We start from the raw sequence: 26,037 nt of genomic DNA on the forward strand, positions 1-26,037 counted from the left end.
AGCGTGGATAGTGCTTATTTTCAATACTTTAATGATGACACTTGGCAAAATAACAAAATGACCAACACAGTCCCGTCAGGTACACTTAGACTAAATGGAAAACAACTACCCACAACCCCAAAGGAAAAACAGGCTGCCTAAGTATGGCTTCCAATCAGAGACAACGAAAGACACCTGCCTCTGATTGGAAACCATACCCGGCCTAACATGAAAACCAAGACATAGAAATAGATAACTAGAACAAACCCACATAGAAACAGAAAACCCAAAATACATACAAAACAAACCCCCCCTGCCACGCCCTGACCATACTACTATGGCAAATGATCTTTTTCACTGGTCAGGACGTGACATACAGTAATGAAGGCCTAATTCACCATTATTTAGGTCTCTGTGCTTTTGGTTGGATAGTGTTCTAAGTATTTTCCTTATAATTGTACAATCTGCATCAAACCATTTGTCATCTGTGGTGTTTTAAAAAATTTTTTTAATCAATTTCAATTGTACTTCTTTTGCCGTTTGCCTGAATATATAGCTGATGTTTTTTACTGCTCGATTGATGCCTTCTTTACTATGAGTAAATGTGGTATCCAGAAAGTTATCTAAGAGTGTTTGGATATTTTGGTTCCAGGTTGCTTTCTGGTATTCTTCTGTGCTGTTTTGGGCCCATCTGTATGAATTTCTGATGTTGTACAGCTTACTGGGCTGTGAATGTGTGGTTGTTTCCATGTCTGTTCTTTTGAGGAACAACGTAATTTGGCTGTGATCAGACAGAGGTGTTAGTGGCTTGACGGTGAATGAGCTGAGAGAGAAAGGGTCAATGTCTGTAATCATATAGTCTACTGTGCTGTGGCCAAGAGGTGAGCAGTAGGTGAATCTCCCCAAAGAGTCCCCCCGTAACCTACCATTGACAAAGTACAGACCCAGGCTTCTACAGAGCTGCAACAGATCCCTTCCGTTTTTGTTGACGGTGCTGTCACTGTTGTTTCTATGGGGGAGATTAAGACAGCTAGAAACAGTATGGCCTGTAATAAAGCTGTCCCCTCGTGTGCTCGTTAGATCAGGTAGTGTTCCTGTGTGCGCATTTGTGTCCCCACAGATGAGCACATTTCCCTGGGCCTGGAAATGGCACGTCTCTTCCTCAAGGGTGGGGAAGATCTCCTCTGAGTAATATGGGGATTCTGAGGGGGATATATAATGCGCAGAGGAACACATATTTTTCTGTCAGTATAAGTTATTTTTTCAGTTTTAACCAAATGTGATAATTACCAATTTTGAGGGGATCAATTAGATTTTGTAGTTCGGATTTGTACCAAATTATCAGTCCTCCAGAGTCTCTTCCTCTATTGACAGCTGTGTTTCTGTGATGGCACAATATTCTCTCTGTAGTCTGTGGGACAGTGAGTGTCTCCTGTAGAATGATGACGTCAACATCTTGAAGATTTTTTTTTTTAACTCCAGTGCTAAACTCTTCAGTCTGTTATTATTCAATAACACAAACTCCAAAGCAAATCAGGGAGAGGAAAAAAAAAGGTTATTTGAGAAGGACAAATCATAGATGTTATGCTGCGAGGGAGATGTTCAGTCTCCCCTGTCCTCAGCTTTTCTCCACAGAAAAAAGGAATAGGATGCCATTTATAACCCCCCACACTAGCCTGGGGTTGACCAATCAGAAGTCCTTGCAGTACAACTGAGCCAATGGCCAAATAACAAGTATCCTGCTCCAGACACAATGTAGCCAAACTCTTAAGTCCAAAGGTTGAGTTTAGGCCCTGAATGTTCCACATGCTAACTGACAGTGATTTCATGTTGCAGAAAGAAAGAATAGCAGTCAGAAATACAGTAACTACTAACTAATGAGTTGTTAAGAGATAAACAGGATAACAGCTAACATTCTTTCTGTTATATATATATAAATATTCCTATTCATTGAACAAGTAAATTATAGTACAATGTGTGTGTGTGTGTGTGTGTGTGTGTGTGTGTGTGTGTGTGTGTGTGTGTGTGTGTGTGTGTGTGTGTGTGTGTGTGTGTGTGTGTGTGCGTGTGCGTGTGTGTGCACATGCATCCGTGTGTGTTTAGTGCAGATGTATTGGAGGAGCTGTTTAATCTCACTTAATCCTTCAGGTTTCTCTGGCTGTGTGTCCAGTCCAGGACTGTGTTTCTCTGGCTGTGTGTCCAGTCCAGGGCTGTGTTTCTCTGGCTGTGTGTCCAGTCCAGGGCTGTGTTTCTCTGGCTCTGTGTCCAGTCCAGGACTGTGTTTCTCTGGCTGTGTGTCCAGTCCAGGGCTGTGTTTCTCTGGCTGTGTGTCCAGTCCAGGGCTGTGTTTCTCTGGCTGTGTGTCCAGTCCAGGGCTGTGTTTCTCTGGCTGTGTGTCCAGTCCAGTACTGTGTTTCTCTGGCTGTGTGTCCAGTCCAGGGCTGTGTTTCTCTGGCTGTGTGTCCAGTCCAGGACTGTGTTTCTCTGGCTGTGTGTCCAGTCCAGGAATGTGTTTCTCTGGCTGTGTGTCCAGTCCAGGACTGTGTTTCTCTGGCTGTGTGTCCAGTCCAGGGCTGTGTTTCTCTGGCTGTGTGTCCAGTCCAGGACTGTGTTTCTCTGGCTGTGTGTCCAGTCCAGGACTGTGTTTCTCTGGCTGTGTGTCCAGTCCAGGGCAGTGTTTCTCTGGCTGTGTGTCCAGTCCAGGGCTGTGTTTCTCTGGCTGTGTGTCCAGTCCAGGACTGGGTGATTGTCTTTATTTTCTCCCCTCGTTCCTCCCCTCGTTCCTCCCCTCGTTCTTCCCCTCGTTTCTCCCCTCGTTCCTCCCCTCGTTCCTCCCCTCGTTCCTCCCCTCGTTCCTCCCCGCGTTCTTCCCCTCGTTTCTCCCCTCGTTTCTCCCCTCGTTTCTCCCCTCGTTCCTCCCCTCGTTCCTCCCCTCGTTTCTCCCCTCGTTCATCCCCTCGTTCCTCCCCTTGTTTCTCCCCTTTTTCCTCCCCTGTCTCCCCTTTTTCCTCCCCTCGTTCCTCCCCTCGTTCCTCCCCTCTTCCCCCCTGTTCCTCCCCCTTTTTCCTCCCCTCGTTTCTCCCCTCGTTCCTCCCCTCTGTTCCTCCCCTCGTTCCTCCCCTCGTTCCTCCCCTTTTTCCTCCCCTTTTTCCTCCCCTTGTTCCTCCCCTTGTTTCTTCCCTCGTTCCTCCCCTTTTTTCTCCCCTCGTTCCTCCCCTCGTTTCTCCCCTCGTTCCTCTCCTTGTTTCTCTCCTTCCTCCTCCCCTCGTTCCTCTCCTCCTGTGATCTGTGGAATTCAGGGCTTGTGTCAGTAAGAGTCAGGTACAGACTGACTAATTACCTCTATCCTCACCCTCCTCTCTCTCTAACCTCCCCCTCCTCTCTCTCTAACCTCCCCCTCCTCTGTCTCTCTCTCCTCTCTCCCGCCCACCCGCCCGCACCTTGTCCGTTCCCTCTCTACTCTCTCCTTCTTTCTGAGACCTTGTTTGTTCCCTCTCTCTTAGTGAGTCTGATAGAGGAGAGGAAACAAGAGGTAGAAAGATTCAGAATCCCAAAACATTGAAAGATAACAGAAACTCTGACTCGTTCGCTGGTGTGTGTGTTGGTTGGGGTGTGTGTGTTGGTTGGGGTGTGTGTGTGTGTGTGTGTGTGTGTGTGTGTGTGTGTGTGTGTGTGTGTGTGTGTGTGTGTGTGTGTGTGTGTGTGTGTGTGTGTGTGTGTGTGTGTTGTGTGTGTGTGTGTGTGTGTGTGTGTGTGTGTGTGTGTGTGTGTGTGTGTGTGTGTGTGTGTGTGTGTGTGTGTGTGATGGTTGGGGGTGTGTGTGTGTGTTGGTTGGGGGTGTGTGTGTGTGTTGGTTGGGGTGTGTGTGTGTGTGTGTGTGTGTGTGTGTGTGTGTGTGTGTGTGTGTGTGTGTGTGTGTGTGTGTGTGTGTGTGTGTGTGTGTGTGTGTGTGTGTGTGTGTGTGTGTGTGTGTGTTGGGGTGTGTGTGTGTTGGTGGGGGGTGTGTGTGTGTGTTGTTGGGGGGTGTGTGTGTGTTGGTTGGGGTGTGTGTGTGTGTGTGTGTGTGTGTGTGTGTGTGTGTGTGTGTGTGTGTGTTTGGGTGGTGTGTTGGGTTGTGTGTGTGTGTGTTGGTTGGGGTGTGTGTGTGTGTTGGTTGGGGTGTGTGTGTGTGTGTGTGTGTGTTGTGTGTGGGGGGGGGGGGTTGGGGTGTGTGTGTGTGTGTTGGTTGGGGTGTGTGTTGGTGCTACCCAACCCCAAACCCAGCTGAGTTAAGTGCCGCTCTGCGATCCTGTCAAGGAAGACAGGAGGAAACTGGATGGACTGGAAGAACGAGTGGACGGGAAGAGAGAGAGAAGGAGACAGAGGAAAGGAAAAGACAGAGATGGAACAGAAGAGAGAAGATGAGACACTGACAGTTGGACTTTTAAATGGTGGCAACAGAACTGACGATCTGACTCTTACCCGAACACTACACCTGGTAAGGCCCTCTCTCTCTCTTCCTCTCTCTATCTCTCTTTCTTTCTTTCCCTCTCACTCTGTCTCTCTCTCTCTCTCTCTCTCTATATATATATATCTTTATCTTTCTTTCTTTCTTTCCCTCTCTCTCTGTCTCTCTGTCTCTCTGTCTCTCTCTCTCTCTCTCTCTCTCTCTCTCTCTCTCTCTCTCTCTCTATATATATATATATATATATATATATATATCTTTATCTGTCTTTCTTACTCACTCTCTCTGTATCTCTCTCTTTCTCTCTCTCTCTCTATCTCTGAATTCAATTCAATTCAATTCTTGGCATGGGAAACATATGTTAACATTGCCAAAGCAAGTGAGGTAGATAATATACAAAAGTGAAATAAACAATAAAAATGAACAGTAAACATTACACTCACAGAAGTTCCAAAAGAATAAAGACATTACAAATGTCATATTATATTTATATTCAGTGTTGTAACGATGTACAAATAGTTAAAGTACAAAAGGGAAAACAAATTAGCATAAATATGGGTTGTATTTACAATGGTGTTTGTTCTTCACTGGTTGCTCTTCTCTTGTGGCAACAGGTCACAAATCTTGCTGCTGTAGTGAAACACTGTGGTATTTCACCCTGTAGATATGGGAGTTTATCAAAATCGGGTTTGTTTTCAAATTCTTTGTGTATCTGTTTAATCTCAGGGAAATATGTGTCTCTAATATGGTCATACATTTGGCAGGAGGTTAGGAAGTGCAGCTCAGTTTCCACCTCATGTTGTGGGCAGTGTGCACATAGCCTGTCTTCTCTTGAGAGCCAAGTCTGCCTTCTGCGGCCTTTCTCAATAGCAAGGCTATGCTCACCGAGTCTGTACATAGTCAAAGCTTTCCTTAAGCTTGGGTCAGTCACAGTGGTCAGGTATTCTGCTACTGTGTACTCTCTGTTTAGGGCAAAATAGCATTCTGGTTTGCTCTGTTTTTTTGTTAATTCTTTCCAATGTGTCAAGTAATTATCTTTTTGTTTTCTCATGATTTGGTTTGGTCTAATTGTGTTGCTGTCCTAGTGCTCTGTGGGGTGTGATTGTGTTTGTGAACAGAGCCCCAGGACCAGCTTGCTTAGGGGACTCTTCTCCAGGTTAATCTCTTTGTACGTGATGGCTTTGTTGTGGAAGGTTTGGGAATCGCTTCCTTTTAGGTGGTTGTAGAATTTAACGGCTCTTTTCTGGATTTTGATAATTAGCGGGTATCGGCCTAATTCTGCTCTGCATGCATTATTTGGTGTTTTATGTTGTACACTGAGGATATTTTTTTGCAGAATTCTGCATGCAGAGTCTCAATTTGGTGTTTGTCTCATTTTGTGAATTCTTGGTTGGTGAGCGGACCCCAGACCTCACAACCATAAAGGGCAATGGGTCAATAACTGATTCAAGTATTTTTATCCAGATCCTAATTGGTATGTTGCATTTGATGTTCCTTTTGATGGCATAGAAGGCCCTTCTTGCCTTGTCTCTCAGATCGTTCACAGCTTTGTGGAAGTTACCTGTGGCGCTGATGTTTAGGCCGAGGTATGTATAGTTTTTTTGTGTGCTCTAGGGCAACGGTGTCTAGATGGAATTTGTATTTGTGGTCCTGGCGACTGGACCTTTTTTGGAACACCATTATTTTGGTCTTAATCAGATTTACAGTCAGGGTCCAGGTCTGACAGAATCTGTGCAGAAGATCTAGGTGATACTGTAGGACCTCCTTGGTTGGGGACAGAAGCACCAGATAATCAGCAAACAGTAGACATTTGACTTCAGATTCTAGTAGGGTGAGTCCGGGTGCTGCAGACTGTTCTAGCGCCCTCGCCAATTCATTGATATATATGTTGAAGACGGTGGGGCTTAAGCTGCATCCCTGTCTCACCCCACGGCCCTGTCTCTCTCTACTCTCTCAAATAATTCTTATTCAGATTCATTAGTAGATACTGACAAAGCAGTGTAGTAGAACAGCATTTCAGATAATACAGTACAAAACAATGAGGATAATGAAATCCAGTTCATTTCAGTAGTAATAATAATAAATGGAATCATGAATACAGGTACAACACCACTGCTGCTGTATTGTGGAACCTTCAGTCAATACATTTAAGGAAACAATGATGATGGTTCCACTGTGTATTACTGTCAGTTAAATACAACAACATGATGATGGTTCCACTGTGTATTACTGTCAGTTATATACAACAACATGATGATGGTTCCACTGTGTATTACTGTCAGTTATATACAACATGATGATGGTTCCACTGTGTATTACTGTCAGTTATATACAACATGATGATGGTTCCACTGTGTATTACTGTCAGTTATATACAACAACATGATGATGGTTCCACTGTGTATTACTGTCAGTTATATACAACAACATGATGATGGTTCCACTGTGTATTACTGTCAGTTATATACAACAACATGATGATGGTTCCACTGTGTATTACTGTCAGTTATATACAACAACATGATGATGGTTCCACTGTGTATTACTGTCAGTTATATCACAACATGATGATGGTTCCACTGTGTATTACTGTCAGTTATATACAACAACATGATGATGGTTCCACTGTGTATTACTGTCAGTTATATACAACATGATGATGGTTCCACTGTGTATTACTGTCAGTTATATACAACAACATGATGATGGTTCCACTGTGCATTACTGTCAGTTATATACAACATGATGATGGTTCCACTGTGTATTACTGTCAGTTATATACAACAACATGATGATGGTTCCACTGTGTATTACTGTCAGTTATATACAACATGATGATGGTTCCACTGTGTATTACTGTCAGTTATATACAACACCAAGATGATGGTTCCACTGTGTATTACTGTCAGTTATATACAACAACATGATGATGGTTCCACTGTGCATTACTGTCAGTTATATACAACATGATGATGGTTCCACTGTGTATTACTGTCAGTTATATACAACAACATGATGATGGTTCCACTGTGTATTACTGTCAGTTATATACAACAACATGATGATGGTTCCACTGTGTATTACTGTCAGTTATATACAACATGATGATGGTTCCACTGTGTATTACTGTCAGTTATATACAACATGATGATGGTTCCACTGTGTATTACTGTCAGTTATATACAACAACATGATGATGGTTCCACTGTGCATTACTGTCAGTTATATACAACAACAGGATGGTGGTTCCACTGTGTATTACTGTCAGTTATATACAACATGATGATGATTCCACTGTGTATTACTGCCAGTTATATACAACATGATGATGGTTCCACTGTGCATTACTGTCAGTTATATACAACAACATGATGATGGTTCCACTGTGTATTACTGTCAGTTATATACAACAACATCATGATGGTTCCACTGTGTATTACTGTCAGTTATATACAACAACATGATGATGGTTCCACTGTGTATTACTGTCAGTTATATACAACAGAATGATGGTTCCACTGTGTATTACTGTCAGTTATATACAACAACAGGATGGTGGTTCCACTGTGTATTACTGTCAGTTATATACAACATGATGATGGTTCCACTGTGTATTACTGTCAGTTATATACAACAACATGATGATGGTTCCACTGTGTATTAGTGTCAGTTATATACAACACCAAGATGATGGTTCCACTGTGTATTACTGTCAGTTATATACAACAACAGGATGGTGGTTCCACTGTGTATTACTGTCAGTTATATACAACAACATGATGATGGTTCCACTGTGTATTACTGTCAGTTATATACAACAACATGATGATGGTGGTTCCACTGTGTATTACTGTCAGTTATATACAACAGAATGATGGTTCCACTGTGTATTACTGTCAGTTATATACAACAACATGATGATGCTTCCACTGTGTATTACTGCCAGTTATATACAATGGAAATAGTAGAGGGCTTTTTTGGGGTCTGGAATGTCCCTCGGGCTGTGGCAATCATCTACATGTCTGAGCTTGAGTTTGAGATGATTTCTTATTTTTACAGGGACAGTACACCTTAAATCAACTTGTCAATAAAAGTGCCTGTTTTACCCTGCAGGCTCGTTTTCAACCACAGTCTCCACAGTCTGGCTGTAATATTTGCGGTTTCTCCCTCACCCAGAATAATTCCCAAATGTATTTCATAAGTAAATGGACAGAAGTTGGGAATTGATTGAGAAATTGTCTTGAGAAATATGATCTTATCTGGGAGTATTTCTCACGGTTGACGAGGCAGTGCTGCTCGGTGTCTACCTCCCCTGACGTGCAGTGACCATTGACACTACTCTTTGCGTTGCCATGTCTTTTTTGTGTCTCCCTTTTTCTATGGCCAATTGGTGGTCACTGAGCCTGTATTTGTACAGGATCTGTCTCTGTTTTCTATCTCTAACAGAACAGAGATATTCTGCCAGTATGGCAGAAATAGGCCAAATAGCAATTTAGTTTATTCTGTGTTTTTGGTTAATTTTCCCATTTTGTCAAATAGGAGGTATTCATTTCTATAACAACCTGATTGATTTCCCTGTGTGTTTGGATAATAGTATTGTTTTATTGTTTTTAACAGCTGACATAGGGGCCACTCTTTTCAGGGTTTAGCTCTTGGGTATCCAGTGCTTAGAATTGTAAGGATGTTTTGGTGGCTTAATTTCAAACTGTGTTTACAATTAAAGGGAATCTTCCGAGTTCCGCTCTCCATGCATTATTATGTGCTTTCGTTGGGATATTTTGGATAATTCTGCTGAATTATGTATGTAGATTTTTCTAGAATTTCTGTTTATAATCATAATTATAGGTTGGACCCTAAACCTCGCTTCCATATAGTACAATTGGTAAAATTATTGAATATTTTGCACCAGATTTGGAATATTTATTTTGAGAATGTTCTTTTTGTGGAGTAAAATGCCTTTTTTCTGGAAAATCATGACTTTGGTTTTCTGAAAGTTACTGTTGAATGCCCAGTTGATGTTTGTATTCCCAAAGAATGTTAAGTTGTTCCTGTAGACCTTGCTGTGTTGGCAGGGGCGAAAATCTGATATCAACTTTGGAGGGGACAATTACATTACATTTTCTCAAGAGCAATTCCTGAGGGGGACACCAAAAGTAGTGCTGTAACACATAGCCTACGTTTAATATGGTAAATGTATATTGAGGAACCAAAGAAATAAGGTGTTTGCCGTACTCCTAACTACCGGTACCTAAAACTACACAACTAATCACAACAGCAATACCATTGCCTTTAACAAATCTTAGTTCAGTCACCAGTTTAATTTGAGAGTGGGGGTATCCATGGCATTTTCCAATTATGTTCCTATTTTACAAGTAAAAAAAATCGAGAACCTTTCATAATGTTGCCAAACAAAGACTCAACAAACTTACCTGAGACTCCCTGTCTCTGCCAGTCTGTCCCTGCATATCTGTCCCCAACTCTGCTGTCTGTGTGCCATCTGTTGCCTGCTCTGCCTAATGACATCATTGTGAAACATTTCCATTAGAATTTCATTTCTTTCTTATGAACATTTTATCAACTAGTCTTTGAGATATTAGGCTACTAGGGTTCTTACTTTGCGTTTTGGTGTACTGAAAAATACTCTGATGTCCGTCTTTTTTCTGCCATTTTTCTGCCATTTTTCTACCTGGTTGGCTACACACACACAGTATGTAGGTTATTTACAGTAGGAGATGGGCTTCTATCATCTTATCTTCTATCATTCTATATGGGCTTCGATCTAAAAGGTAGCTAGCAAATGTGAAACGGATTGCAGTGACAAGAGTTGACAGCTGTATGAGTTCACCATTTACACAACATATGCTGCAACCTTTTGTAATTTTAATCGTTTGTTTCATATTGGCTGGCTTCTAACAATAGCTGAATTTGCAAAGCTAGCGAGCACCAATTCAGTGGGGTTTGCTATAATCTTTGCTACCCGGGTTAAATAAAGGTGAAATAAAATATATAAATAAAAGTTCCCTTGCGACAATTTTGCTTTTGCAACGAGACCATTAAATATATTTAAAACAATGGTAGAAGAGAGTGTAGTTCTGTTCAGTTTATCGCTAAACTTTTCACAGGGACGTTGAAGCACTAACTTACATGCATGCTGATCTTGGAATAAATTGACGATAGCAAAGATTCCATCTTTGACGACGCCACATAAATGGTCCTGTAGACCTTGCTGTGTTGGTGAAAGCAGGACAAGGTCATCTGGGTAGAGCAGGAATCTGACCTCATCTTTGACTGTGAGTCCAGGGGCTGCAGATTGTTCAAACAGCGCTGCTTGTTCATTGATGTAGCTGTTGAACAGGCTTGGACTTGAGACAAGCTGCACTCTTGTCTCACACCCCGCCCTATCTCTCTCTCTCTCTCTCTCTCTCTCTCTCTCTCTCTCTCTCTCTCTCTCTCTCTCTCTCTCTCTCTCTCTCAACAAGTGGATCAGAGTGTCATTTCTGTTCAATTGTGTTACATGGCTGATATTCCAATTCAGAAGTCACGTAAACAAGGTTGGCCCGCCTCCCCTATGCTATTTTCTCTCCCTCTTGATCACTGGCACAAAGCATACATCAAAATGTGGCTTCCTCACATATCAAAATCCAACAAACTGAACAAGCAATGACATGCTGACATGCTGACATGCTGTTCAACGTCGCAAACACCCAGAAATCCCTCCAGCCAATCATGTCTATTTTCACAGCATTCAGCTCATGGTCTGGTTACAAGACCAACTGGTCTACATCAGCATTACTACCTCTTAACTCAGCATTACTACCTCTTAACTCAGCATTACTACCTCTTAACTCAGCATTACTACCTCTTAACTCAGCATTACTACCTCTTAACTCAGCATTACTACCTCTTAACTCAGCATTACTACCTCTTAACTCAGCTCTACTACCTCTTAACTCAGCATTACTACCTCTTAACTCAGCATTACTACCTCTTAACTCACCATTACTACCTCTTAACTCAGCATTACTACCTCTTAACTCAGCATTACTACCTCTTAACTCAGCATTACTACCTCTTAACTCAGCATTACTACCTCTTAACTCAGCTCTACTACCTCTTAACTCAGCATTACTACCTCTTAACTCAGCATTACTACCTCTTAACTCAGCATTACTACCTCTTAACTCAGCATTACTACCTCTTAACTCAGCATTACTACCTCTTAACTCAGCATTACTACCTCTTAACTCAGCATTACTACCTATTAACTCAGCTCTACTACCTCTTAACTCAGCATTACTACCTCTTAACTCAGCATTACTACCTCTTAACTCACCATTACTACCTCTTAACTCAGCATTACTACCTCTTAACTCAGCATTACTACCTCTTAACTCAGCATTACTACCTCTTAACTCAGCATTACTACCTCTTAACTCAGCTATGGGAGGCGTGAAACTACCACCCATGATCCCAGTGAAGAAACAAATTACCAAATTAGCATCACCATATCCCCTCTATTCACACTACTGGCATTACCATATCCCCTCTATTCACACTACTGGCATTACCATATCCCCTCTATTCACACTACTGGCATTACCATATCCCCTCTATTCACACTACTGGCATTACCATATCCCCTCTATTCACACTACTGGCATTACCATATCCCCTCTATTCACGCTACTGGCATTACCATATCCCCTCTATTCACACTACTGGCATTACCATATCCCCTCTATTCACACTACTGGCATTACCATATCCCCTCTATTCACACTACTGGCATTACCATATCCCCTCTATTCACGCTACTGGCATTACCATATCCCCTCTATTCACACTACTGGCATTACCATATCCCCTCTATTCACACTACTGGCATTACCATATCCCCTCTATTCACACTACTGGCATTACCATATCCCCTCTATTCACACTACTGGCATTACCATATCCCCTCTATTCACACTACTGGCATTACCATATCCCCTCTATTCACACTACTGGCATTACCATATCCCCTCTATTCACACTACTGGCATTACCATATCCCCTCTATTCACACTACTAGCATTACCATATCCCCTCTATTCACGCTACTGGCATTACCATATCCCCTCTATTCACACTACTGGCATTACCATATCCCCTCTATTCACGCTACTGGCATTACCATATCCCCTCTATTCACACTACTGGCATTACCATATCCCCTCTATTCACACTACTGGCATTACCATATCCCCTCTATTCACACTACTGGCATTACCATATCCCCTCTATTCACACTACTGGCATTACCATATCCCCTCTATTCACACTACTGGCATTACCATATCCCCTCTATTCACACTACTGGCATTACCATATCCCCTCTATTCACACTACTGGCATTACCATATCCCCTCTATTCACACTACTGGCATTACCATATCCCCTCTATTCACACTACTAGCATTACCATATCCCCTCTATTCACGCTACTGGCATTACCATATCCCCTCTATTCACACTACTGGCATTACCATATCCCCTCTATTCACGCTACTAGCATTACCATATCCCCTCTATTCACACTACTGGCATTACCATATCCCCTCTATTCACACTACTGGCATTACCATATCCCCTCTATTCACACTACTGGCATTACCATATCCCCTCTATTCACACTACTGGCATTACCATATCCCCTCTATTCACACTACTGGCATTACCATATCCCCTCTATTCACACTACTGGCATTACCATATCCCCTCTATTCACACTACTGGCATTACCATATCCCCTCTATTCACACTACTGGCATTACCATATCCCCTCTATTCACACTACTAGCATTACCATATCCCCTCTATTCACGCTACTGGCATTACCATATCCCCTCTATTCACACTACTGGCATTACCATATCCCCTCTATTCACTCTACTAGCATTACCATATCCCCTCTATTCACACTACTGGCATTACCATATCCCCTCTATTCACACTACTGGCATTACCATATCCCCTCTATTCACACTACTGGCATTACCATATCCCCTCTATTCACACTACTGGCATTACCATATCCCCTCTATTCACGCTACTAGCATTACCATATCCCCTCTATTCACACTACTGGCATTACCATATCCCCTCTATTCACACTACTGGCATTACCATATCCCCTCTATTCACACTACTGGCATTACCATATCCCCTCTATTCACACTACTGGCATTACCATATCCCCTCTTTTCACACTACTGGCATTACCATATCCCCTCTATTCACACTACTGGCATTACCATATCCCCTCTATTCACACTACTGGCATTACCATATCCCCTCTATTCACACTACTGGCATTACCATATCCCCTCTATTCACACTACTGGCATTACCATATCCCCTCTATTCACACTACTGGCATTACCATATCCCCTCTATTCACACTACTGGCATTACCATATCCCCTCTATTCAGGATTGTTCCACTGTGTATTACTGTCAGTTATATACAACATGATGGTTCCACTGTGCATTACTGTCAGTTATATACAACAACATGATGATGGTTCCACTGTGTATTACTGTCAGTTATATACAACAACATGATGATGGTTCCACTGTGCATTACTGTCAGTTATATACAACAACATGATGATGGTTCCACTGTGTATTACTGTCAGTTATATCACAACATGATGATGGTTCCACTGTGTATTACTGTCAGTTATATACAACAACATGATGATGGTTCCACTGTGTATTACTGTCAGTTATATACAACAACATGATGATGGTTCCACTGTGCATTACTGTCAGTTATATCAACAACATGATGATGGTTCCACTGTGTATTACTGTCAGTTATATACAACAACATGATGATGGTTCCACTGTGTATTACTGTCAGTTATATACAACAACATGATGATGGTTCCACTGTGTATTACTGTCAGTTATATACAACATGATGATGGTTCCACTGTGTATTACTGTCAGTTATATACAACAACATGATGATGGTTCCACTGTGTATTACTGTCAGTTATATACAACATGATGATGGTTCCACTGTGTATTACTGTCAGTTATATACAACAACATGATGATGGTTCCACTGTGTATTACTGTCAGTTATATACAACAACAGGATGAAGGTTCCACTGTGTATTACTGTCAGTTATATACAACAACATGATGATGGTTCCACTGTGTATTACTGCCAGTTATATACAACAACATGATGATGGTTCCACTGTGTACTACATTCAGTTATATACAACAACATGATGATGGTTCCACTGTGTATTACTGTCAGTTATATACAACAACATGATGATGGTTCCACTGTGTATTACTGTCAGTTATATACAACATGATGATGGTTCCACTGTGTATTACTGTCAGTTATATACAACAGGATGATGGTTCCACTGTGTATTACTGTCAGTTATATACAACAACATGATGATGGTTCCACTGTGTATTACTGTCAGTTATATACAACAACATGATGATGGTTCCACTGTGTATTACTGTCAGTTATATACAACAACATGATGATGGTTCCACTGTGTATTACTGTCAGTTATATACAACAACATGATGATGGTTCCACTGTGCGTTACTGTCAGTTATATACAACAACATGATGATGGTTCCACTGTGTATTACTGTCAGTTATATACAACATGATGATGGTTCCACTGTGCGTTACTGTCAGTTATATACAACAACATGATGATGGTTCCACTGTGTATTACTGTCAGTTATATACAACATGATGGTGGTTCCACTGTGTATTACTGTCAGTTATATACAACAGAATGATGGTTCCACTGTGTATTACTGTCAGTTATATACAACAACATGATGATGGTTCCACTGTGTATTACTGTCAGTTATATACAACAACATGATGATGGTTCCACTGTGTATTACTGTCAGTTATATACAACATGATGATGGTTCCACTGTGTATTACTGTCAGTTATATACAACAACATGATGATGGTTCCACTGTGTATTACTGCCAGTTATATACAATGGAAATAGTAGAGGGCTTTTTTGGGGTCTGGAATGTCCCTCGGGCTGTGGCAATCATCTACATGTCTGAGCTTGAGTTTGAGATGATTTTTTATTTTTACAGGGACAGTACACCTTAAATCAACTTGTCAATAAAAGTGCCTGTTTTACCCTGCAGGCTCGTTTTCAACCACAGTCTCCACAGTCTGGCTGTAATATTTGCGGTTTCTCCCTCACCCAGAATAATTCCCAAATGTATTTCATAAGTAAATGGACAGAAGTTGGGAATTGATTGAGAAATTGTCTTGAGAAATATGATCTTATCTGGGAGTATTTCTCACGGTTGACGAGGCAGTGCTGCTCGGTGTCTACCTCCCCTGACGTGCAGTGACCATTGACACTACTCTTTGCGTTGCCATGTCTTTTTTGTGTCTCCCTTTTTCTATGGCCAATTGGTGGTCACTGAGCCTGTATTTGTACAGGATCTGTCTCTGTTTTCTATCTCTAACAGAACAGAGATATTCTGCCAGTATGGCGGAAATAGGCCAAATAGCAATTTAGTTTATTCTGTGTTTTTGGTTAATTTTCCCATTTTGTCAAATAGGAGGTATTCATTTCTATAACAACCTGATTGATTTCCCTGTGTGTTTGGATAATAGTATTGTTTTATTGTTTTTAACAGCTGACATAGGGGCCACTCTTTTCAGGGTTTAGCTCTTGGGTATCCAGTGCTTAGAATTGTAAGGATGTTTTGGTGGCTTAATTTCAAACTGTGTTTACAATTAAAGGGAATCTTCCGAGTTCCGCTCTCCATGCATTATTATGTGCTTTCGTTGGGATATTTTGGATAATTCTGCTGAATTATGTATGTAGATTTTTCTAGAATTTCTGGTTATAATCATAATTATAGGTTGGACCCTAAACCTCGCTTCCATATAGTACAATTGGTAAAATTATTGAATATTTTGCACCAGATTTGGAATATTTATTTTGAGAATGTTCTTTTTGTGAAGTAAAATGCATTTTTTCAGGAAAATCATGACTTTGGTTTTCTGAAAGTTACTGTTGAATGCCCAGTTGATGTTTGTATTCCCAAAGAATGTTAAGTTGTTCCTGTAGACCTTGCTGTGTTGGTGAAAGCAGGACAAGGTCATCTGGGTAGAGCAGGAATCTGACCTCATCTTTGACTGTGAGTCCAGGGGCTGCAGATCGTTCAAACAGCGCTGCTTGTTCATTGATGTAGCTGTTGAACAGGCTTGGACTTGAGACAAGCTGCACCCTTGTCTCACACCCCGCCCTATCTCTCTCTCTCTCTCTCTCTCTCTCTCTCTCTCTCTCTCTCTCTCTCTCTCTCAACAAGTGGATCAGAGTGTCATTTCTGTTCAATTGTGTTACATGGCTGATATTCCAATTCAGAAGTCACGTAAACAAGGTTGTCCCGCCTCCCCTATGCTATTTGCTCTCCCTCTTGATCACTGGCACAAAGCATACATCAAAATGTGGCTTCCTCACATATCAAAATCCAACAAACTGAACAAGCAATGACATGCTGACATGATGACATGCTGTTCAACGTCGCAAACACCCAGAAATCCCTCCAGCCAATCATGTCTATTTTCACAGCATTCAGCTCATGGTCTGGTTACAAGACCAACTGGTCTACATCAGCATTACTACCTTTTAACTCAGCATTACTACCTCTTAACTCAGCATTACTACCTCTTAACTCAGCATTACTACCTCTTAACTCAGCATTACTACCTCTTAACTCAGCATTACTACCTCTTAACTCAGCTCTACTACCTCTTAACTCAGCATTACTACCTCTTAACTCAGCATTACTACCTCTTAACTCAGCATTACTACCTCTTAACTCAGCATTACTACCTCTTAACTCAGCATTACTACCTCTTAACTCAGCATTACTACCTCTTAACTCAGCATTACTACCTCTTAACTCAGCATTACTACCTCTTAACTCAGCATTACTACCTCTTAACTCAGCTCTACTACCTCTTAACTCAGCATTACTACCTCTTAACTCAGCATTACTACCTCTTAACTCAGCTCTACTACCTCTTAACTCAGCATTACTACCTCTTAACTCAGCATTACTACCTCTTAACTCACCATTACTACCTCTTAACTCAGCATTACTACCTCTTAACTCAGCATTACTACCTCTTAACTCAGCATTACTACCTCTTAACTCAGCATTACTACCTCTTAACTCAGCTATGGGATGCGTGAAACTACCACATTACATTTACATTACATTTAAGTCATTTAGCAGACGCTCTTATCCAGAGCGACTTACAAAATGGTGCATTCACCTTATGATATCCAGTGGAACAACCACTTTACAATAGTGCATCTAAATCTGTTAAGGGGGGGGGGGTTAGAAGGATTACTTTATCCTATCCTAGGTATTCCTTAAAGAGGTGGGGTTTCAGGTGTCTCCGGAAGGTGGTGATTGACTCCGCTGTCCTGGCGTCGTGAGGGAGCTTGTTCCACCATTGGGGTGCCAGAGCAGCGAACAGTTTTGACTGGGCTGAGCGGGAACTGTGCTTCCTCAGAGGTAGGGGGGCCAGCAGGCCAGTGGTGGATGAACGCAGTGCCCTTGTTTGGGTGTAGGGCCTGATCAGAGCCTGAAGGTATGGAGGTGCCGTTCCCTTTACAGCTCCGTAGGCAATCACCATGGTCTTGTAGCGGATGCGAGCTTCAACTGGAAGCCAGTGGAGAGAGCGGAGGAGCGGGGTGACGTGAGAGAACTTGGGAAGGTTGAACACCAGACGGGCTGCGGCGTTCTGGATGAGTTGTAGGGGTTTAATGGCACAGGCAGGGAGCCCAGCCAACAGCGAGTTGCAGTAATCCAGATGGGAGATGACAAGTGCCTGGATTAGGACCTGCGCCGCTTCCTGTGTGAGGCAGGGTCGTACTCTGCGAATGTTGTAGAGCATGAACCTACAGGATCGGGTCACCGCCTTGATGTTAGTGGAGAACGACAGGGTGTTGTCCAGGATCACGCCAAGGTTCTTAGCACTCTGGGAGGAGGACACAAGGGAGTTGTCAACCGTGATGGCGAGATCATGGAACGGGCAGTCCTTCCCCGGGAGGAAGAGCAGCTCCGTCTTGCCGAGGTTCAGCTTGAGCTGGTGATCCGTCATCCACACTGATATGTCTGACAGACATGCAGAGATGCGATTCGCCGCCTGGTTATCAGAAGGGGGAAAGGAGAAGATTAATTGTGTGTCGTCTGCATAGCAATGATAGGAGAGACCATGTGAGGATATGACAGAGCCAAGTGACTTGGTGTATAGCGAGAATAGGAGAGGGCCTAGAACAGAGCCCTGGGGGACACCAGTGGTGAGAGCGCATGGTGCGGAGACAGATTCTCGCCACGCCACCTGGTAGGAGCGACCTGTCAGGTAGGACGCAATCCAAGCGTGGGCCACGCCGGAGATGCCCAACTCGGAGAGGGTGGAGAGGAGGATCTGATGGTTCACAGTATCAAAGGCAGCAGATAGGTCTAGAAGGATGAGAGCAGAGGAGAGAGAGTTAGCTTTAGCAGTGCGGAGAGCCTCCGTGACACAGAGAAGAGCAGTCTCAGTTGAATGCCCAGTCTTGAAACCTGACTGATTAGGATCAAGAAGGTCATTCTGAGAGAGATAGCAGGAGAGCTGGCCAAGGACGGCACGTTCAAGAGTTTTGGAGAGAAAAGAAAGAAGGGATACTGGTCTGTAGTTGTTGACATCGGAGGGATCGAGTTTAGGTTGTTTCAGAAGGGGTGCAACTCTCGCTCTCTTGAAGACGGAAGGGACGTAGCCAGCGGTCAAGGATGAGTTGATGAGCGAGGTGAGGAAGGGGAGAAGGTCTCCGGAAATGGTCTGGAGAAGAGAGGAGGGGATAGGGTCAAGTGGGCAGGTTGTTGGGCGGCCGGCCGTCACAAGACGCGAGATTTCATCTGGAGAGAGAGGGGAGAAAGAGGTCAAAGCACAGGGTAGGGCAGTGTGAGCAGGACCAGCGGTGTCGTTTGACTTAGCAAACGAGGATCGGATTTCGTCAACCTTCTTTTCAAAATGGTTGACGAAGTCATCCGCAGAGAGGGAGGAGGGGGGAGGGGGGAGGAGGATTCAGGAGGGAGGAGAAGGTAGCAAAGAGCTTCCTAGGGTTAGAGGCAGATGCTTGGAATTTAGAGTGGTAGAAAGTGGCTTTAGCAGCAGAGACAGAAGAGGAGAATGTAGAGAGGAGTGAGTGAAAGGATGCCAGGTCCGCAGGGGAGGCGAGTTTTCCTCCATTTCCGCTCGGCTGCCCGGAGCCTTGTTCTGTGAGCTCGTAGTGAGTCGTCGAGCCACGGAGCAGGAGGGGAGGACCGAGCCGGCCTGGAGGATAGGGGACAGAGAAAATCAAAGGATGCAGAAAGGGGAGGAGAGGAGGGTTGAGGAGGCAGAATCAGGAGATAGGTTGGAGAAGGTTTGAGCAGAGGGAAGAGATGATAGGATGGAAGAGGAGAGAGTAGCGGGAGAGAGAGAGCGAAGGTTGGGACGGCGCAATACCATCCGAGTAGGGGCAGAGTGAGAAGTGTTGGATGAGAGCAAGAGGGAAAAGGATACAAGGTAGTGGTCGGAGATTTGGAGGGGAGTTGCAATGAGATTAGTGGAAGAACAGCATCTAGTAAAGATGAGGTCAAGCGTATTGCCTGCCTTGTGAGTAGGGGGGGAAGGTGAGAGGGTGAGGTCAAAAGAGGAGAGGAGTGGAAAGAAGGAGGCAGAGAGGAATGAGTCAAAGGTAGATGTGGGGAGGTTAAAGTCACCCAGAACTGTGAGAGGTGAGCCATCCTCAGGAAAGGAACTTATCAAGGCGTCAAGCTCATTGATGAACTCTCCAAGGGAACCTGGAGGGCGATAAATGATAAGGATGTTAAGCTTGAAAGGGCTGGTAACTGTGACAGCATGGAATTCAAATGAGGAGATAGACAGATGGGTCAGGGGAGAAAGAGAGAATGTCCACTTGGGAGAGATGAGGATTCCAGTGCCACCACCCCGCTGGCTCGATGCTCTAGGGGTATGCGAGAACACGTGGGCAGACGAAGAGAGAGCAGTAGGAGTAGCAGTGTTATCTGTGGTAATCCATGTTTCCGTCAGCGCCAGGAAGTCTAGGGACTGGAGGGTAGCATAGGCTGAGATGAACTCAGCCTTGTTGGCTGCAGACCGGCAGTTCCAGAGGCTGCCGGAGACCTGGAACTCCACGTGGGTCGTGCTCGCTGGGACCACCAGGTTAGAGTGGCAGCGGCCACGCGGTGTGAAGCGTTTGTATGGCCTGTGCAGAGAGGAGAGAACAGGGATAGACAGACACATAGTTGACAAGCTACAGATGTGTTGTTTCTTGTATTATTGTCTCCTGTGTCTTTAGAGAACTGTTTCACTTTGATATCCTTTTTCTTCTGTCCTGATTTTCTCTTTCTTTTCTTCTGTTAACTAGATATTCTTTGTTGTTCTTCGTTAGCTAGCTAGCTTCTTCCAAAGAGTCCCTAGCAACTGCTTAGCAACTGGTAAACAATTCAGCTTGCTAAGATAACTACAATTTTATGAAAAATAGTTATCTTCTTTGTTTGTTGCTTGTTTTTTCTCCTATTCAGTCTTGCAGTTTTCTTTTGCTTTTTTCCGATGTACTTCACTCTAAAAACCATGTAAATTTCAATATTTGTAGGAGCTCATTTTTCAGCTGCTGCTGCTCAAATTGGAGTTCCGGAACTCAACTGAACTCAACCAGCCATGATCCCAGTGAAGAAACAAATTACCAAAATTAGCATCACAATATCCCCTCTATTCACACTACTGGCATTACCATATCCCCTCTATTCACGCTACTAGCATTACCATATCCCCTCTATTCACACTACTGGCATTACCATATCCCCTCTATTCACACTACTGGCATTACCATATCCCCTCTATTCACACTACTGGCATTACCATATCCCCTCTATTCACGCTACTGGCATTACCATATCCCCTCTATTCACGCTACTGGCATTACCATATCCCCTCTATTCACACTACTGGCATTACCATATCCCCTCTATTCACACTACTGGCATTACCATATCCCCTCTATTCACACTACTGGCATTACCATATCCCCTCTATTCACACTACTGGCATTACCATATCCCCTCTATTCACACTACTGGCATTACCATATCCCCTCTATTCACACTACTGGCATTACCATATCCCCTCTATTCACACTACTGGCATTACCATATCCCCTCTATTCACACTACTGGCATTACCATATCCCCTCTATTCACTCTACTGGCATTACCATATCCCCTCTATTCACACTACTGGCATTACCATATCCCCTCTATTCACACTACTGGCATTACCATATCCCCTCTATTCACACTACTGGCATTACCATATCCCCTCTATTCACACTACTGGCATTACCATATCCCCTCTATTCACACTACTGGCAGGAAGAACATTATCATATCCCCTCTATTCACACTACTGGCATTACCATATCCCCTCTATTCACACTACTGGCATTACCATATCCCCTCTATTCACACTACTGGCATTACCATATCCCCTCTATTCACACTACTGGCATTACCATATCCCCTCTATTCACACTACTGGCATTACCATATCCCCTCTATTCACACTACTGGCATTACCATATCCCCTCTATTCACGCTACTGGCATTACCATATCCCCTCTATTCACACTACTGGCATTACCATATCCCCTCTATTCACACTACTGGCATTACCATATCCCCTCTATTCACACTACTGGCATTACCATATCCCCTCTATTCACACTACTGGCATTACCATATCCCCTCTATTCACACTACTGGCATTACCATATCCCCTCTATTCACACTACTGGCATTACCATATCCCCTCTATTCACACTACTGGCATTACCATATCCCCTCTATTCACACTACTGGCATTACCATATCCCCTCTATTCACACTACTGGCATTACCATATCCCCTCTATTCACACTACTGGCAGGAAGAACATTATCATATCCCCTCTATTCACACTACTGGCATTACCATATCCCCTCTATTCACACTACTGGCATTACCATATCCCCTCTATTCACACTACTGGCATTACCATATCCCCTCTATTCACACTACTGGCATTACCATATCCCCTCTATTCACTCTACTGGCAGGAAGAACATTATCATATCCCCTCTATTCACACTACTGGCAGGTAGAACATTACCGTGCACGCACACGCACACGCACACAGTCTTAATGACTGATGCCCAGAAACATCCCAGTCTAATGTCATCTCGTAATGTTCACAGTGATTTCAAAGAGAGAAAGAGACCACTCTATCAGTCTACTTCAATACATTTTAATAACAACCCATGTTTGAACAGCAAAGCTCCTTCATCAGGGTTTTGAATAGTGCTGTCGGATCCGATTCAAGACCAGTGACAACCGGGAGGAAAAGGGTAAACGAATGTCTTCTATCGAGGCTGAGTCCCAAATGTTAGTATAGCACCCTATTCCCTATAATGCGCCCTATTGTTAACCCGGGGCCCATAGGGATTAGGGTGCCATTTGAGACACAACTTAAGAAACTACAGTTGGTCATGGTGGTAAGAGGTTTATTAGCTTCAAAGCAGTGATGGAGGAAGAGTAGAAACTGGTTGCTAAAAGCATATTTTTCTTTAGGAGGATGGGAGGATGTGTAACAGGGAAGCCATCTGTGTGTTTTACTGGTTCTATGGAACCCAAGACTCCCTGGAAAACAGTGGCAAGTATTACTGAGTAGACTATCCTGGGAAAAAAACAACATTTATATATAAAAAATAAACGTAACACAAGAAAATGACAATAACGAGGCTATATACAGGGGGTACCAGTACCGAGTCAATGTGACGGGGTAAAGGTTAGTCGAGGTAATTTGTAAAGTGACTGTGCATAGATAATAAACAGCGAGTAGCAGCAGTGTAAAAACACCACTCCAGCCGACGTTTGGCATTGCGCACGGTGATCTTATGCTTGTGTGCAGCTGCTCAGCCATGGAAACCCATTTCATGAAGCTGCCGACTAACAGTTCTGGTGCTGACGTTGCTTCCAGAGACCCTTTGGAACTCTGTAGTGAGTGTTGCAGCAGAGGACAGACGATTTTTACGCTCTACACGCTTCAGTACTCTGCGGTCCCGTTCTGTGAGCTTGTGTGGCCTACCACTTCGCAGCTGAGCCGTTGTTGCTCCTGGACGTTTCCACTTCACAATAACAGCACTTACGCGACCAATAAACGTTGATTTGAAGAGGTTAATATATGTTGCTCTTATAGGTTGCAAAATTCCAGTAACTTTCCCAAAAGTCCTCGTTTTCCATAAATCCCGTTTGGAAGATTCCCAAAATCAGAAAGGAATGAGCAGGAAATCCTACAACAAGGTGTTCTGGGAATTTGGGGAAATACGCCAGAATTGTTCAACCCTGCTGTTATAGGATACTGTTATGATCGGGTGTAAAATCATCGCCGCGGGCGAAACTCTAGACCGTATCAGTCTGCTGAGTTAAAGTGTAGGTGTTGCCTGTATGTGTAACTATACTGTAGTATTTCGCTCATTCAGTCACATATAAAGATTCTACTACTTTGTCGGCTATACGTTATTTATACAACGGGTGGGTCGAATCCTGAATGCTGATTGGTTAAAACCGCTATACATTTTATAACATGTTAAGACTTTGATTTGTTGATAATTACATGATGAAGGTAAAGTCCATTTACTGGGATATGACGGGCTGGATAACGACTTCATCTATTTTGTCTATGACATATACAGTATATTTCAATATTTTATCTATGACATATATATAGTATATTTCTTTATTTTCTCTATGACATATACAGTATATTTCTATATTTTATCTATGACATAGATACAGTATATTTCTATATTTATCTATGACATATATACAGTGTATTTCTATATTTTCTCTATGACATGTATACAGTATATTTCTATATTTTATCTTTGACATATACAGTATATTTCTATATTTTATCTTTGACATATATACAGTATATTTCCATATTTTATCTATGACATATATACAGTATATTTCTATATTTAACTATGACATATATACAGTATATTTCTATAAAAAAACAGTATATTTCTATATTTAACTATGACATATATACAGTATATTTCTATATTTAACTATGACATATATACAGTATATTTCTATATTTTTTCTATGACATATATACAGTATATTTCTATATTTTATCTATGACATATATACAGTGTATTTCTATAAATGCTCTATGACATATACAGTATATTTCTATATTTTCTCTATGACATAAATACAGTATATTTCTATATTTTATCTATGACATGTATACAGTTTATTTCTATCAGAAATTAGTATTGAGTAATTGCTCTCCCATTACTCACATCTCCAATCAACCTGGGAAGTATATTGGAATTGATCACCATAGTGTAGCTACTGATTGATCATATGTCATTGATCATTCATCGCTAAATACAGTAGAAAAGACCAATAACCAGAAAGAACTAGAGTTGGTTATCATCTTTTTTTTTTTTAAACGTTTATTTAATGTAGATGTATAGAACATTTGATGGCCACTATGAATATCTCTGAAAAATGGTTGTGAATTCTTGTGTTCCTTGTCCTTTTGCTACCTTTTCCCTTTTCCGAATGGGAACATGGTTCCTTTCCGAATGAGCACATGGTTCCTTTCCGAATGGGAACATGGTTCCTTTCCGAATGGGAACATGGTTCCTTTCTGAATGGGAACATGGTTCCTTTCCGAATGGGAACATGGTTCCTTTCCAAATGGTGACATGGTTCCTTTCTGAATGGGAACATGGTTCCTTTCCGAATGGTGACATGGTTCCATCTTACCTAAAGATTCAGCAGATGAAATCATGTTAACATGAAGGTTATTTTTTCTCCCTTGGTGAGTAAAGCACAAGCCTGTCAGGCAGAGATTGTCACAACTGGTAACAGTAACCTTCACTGATGTAGACATGCAATGGCTAAGCCAGCAGCACTGCCTCCTCCTCCTTTCCCCCCACCCTCTCTCCCTCACTCCTCCCCCTCCCCTCTCCTCTCCCCTCCACTCCCCTCGTCTCCTTAACCTCACCTCTCGTCTTGTCTCGTCTCTCCCCTCCCCTCCCCTCTCCTCTCTTCTCATCATCTCCCTCTGTCCACCATCCCTCCCTCCCCTCCTCTCCTCTGTCCAGTGTAGACATGGCACCACGCTCCATTCAGGCGGACACATCTCACTGGGCATCTATTGAGCCTTCTACTCGTGACACACTCCACTTAATGGACCACAGAGTTTAGGAGGGAGGGAAGGAAGGAAGGAAGGAAGGAAGGAAGGAAGGAAGGAAGGAAGGAAGGAAGGAAGGAAGGAAGGAAGGAGAGGTGGAGAGAGGGAGAGGTGGAGAGAGGGAGAGGTGGAGAGAGGGAGAGGTGGAGAGAGGGAGAGGAGGAGGGAGAGGTGGAGAGAGGGAGAGGAGGAGGGAGAGGTGGAGAGAGGGAGAGGAGGAGAGAGGGAG

The 26,037-nt window shown here is 42.8% G+C and overlaps 1 protein-coding gene across 1 annotated transcript; it reads right to left on the reverse strand.

The window, feature by feature from the left end:
* Positions 1-2,731: 2,731 nt before the first annotated feature.
* Positions 2,732-25,743, reverse strand: LOC123729659 (hyphally-regulated protein). Its single transcript, XM_045705325.1, has 3 exons — positions 25,620-25,743; positions 3,420-3,487; positions 2,732-3,265 (listed from the first exon to the last, which is right to left on the reverse strand). Exons 1-3 carry the CDS (start codon positions 25,741-25,743, stop codon positions 2,732-2,734), a joined length of 726 nt encoding a protein of 241 aa, XP_045561281.1.
* Between the last annotated feature and the right edge of the window lie 294 nt (positions 25,744-26,037).

Source organism: Salmo salar, chromosome ssa22 (assembly GCF_905237065.1).
Source record: "Salmo salar chromosome ssa22, Ssal_v3.1, whole genome shotgun sequence".
Lineage (NCBI taxonomy): Eukaryota > Metazoa > Chordata > Actinopteri > Salmoniformes > Salmonidae > Salmo > Salmo salar.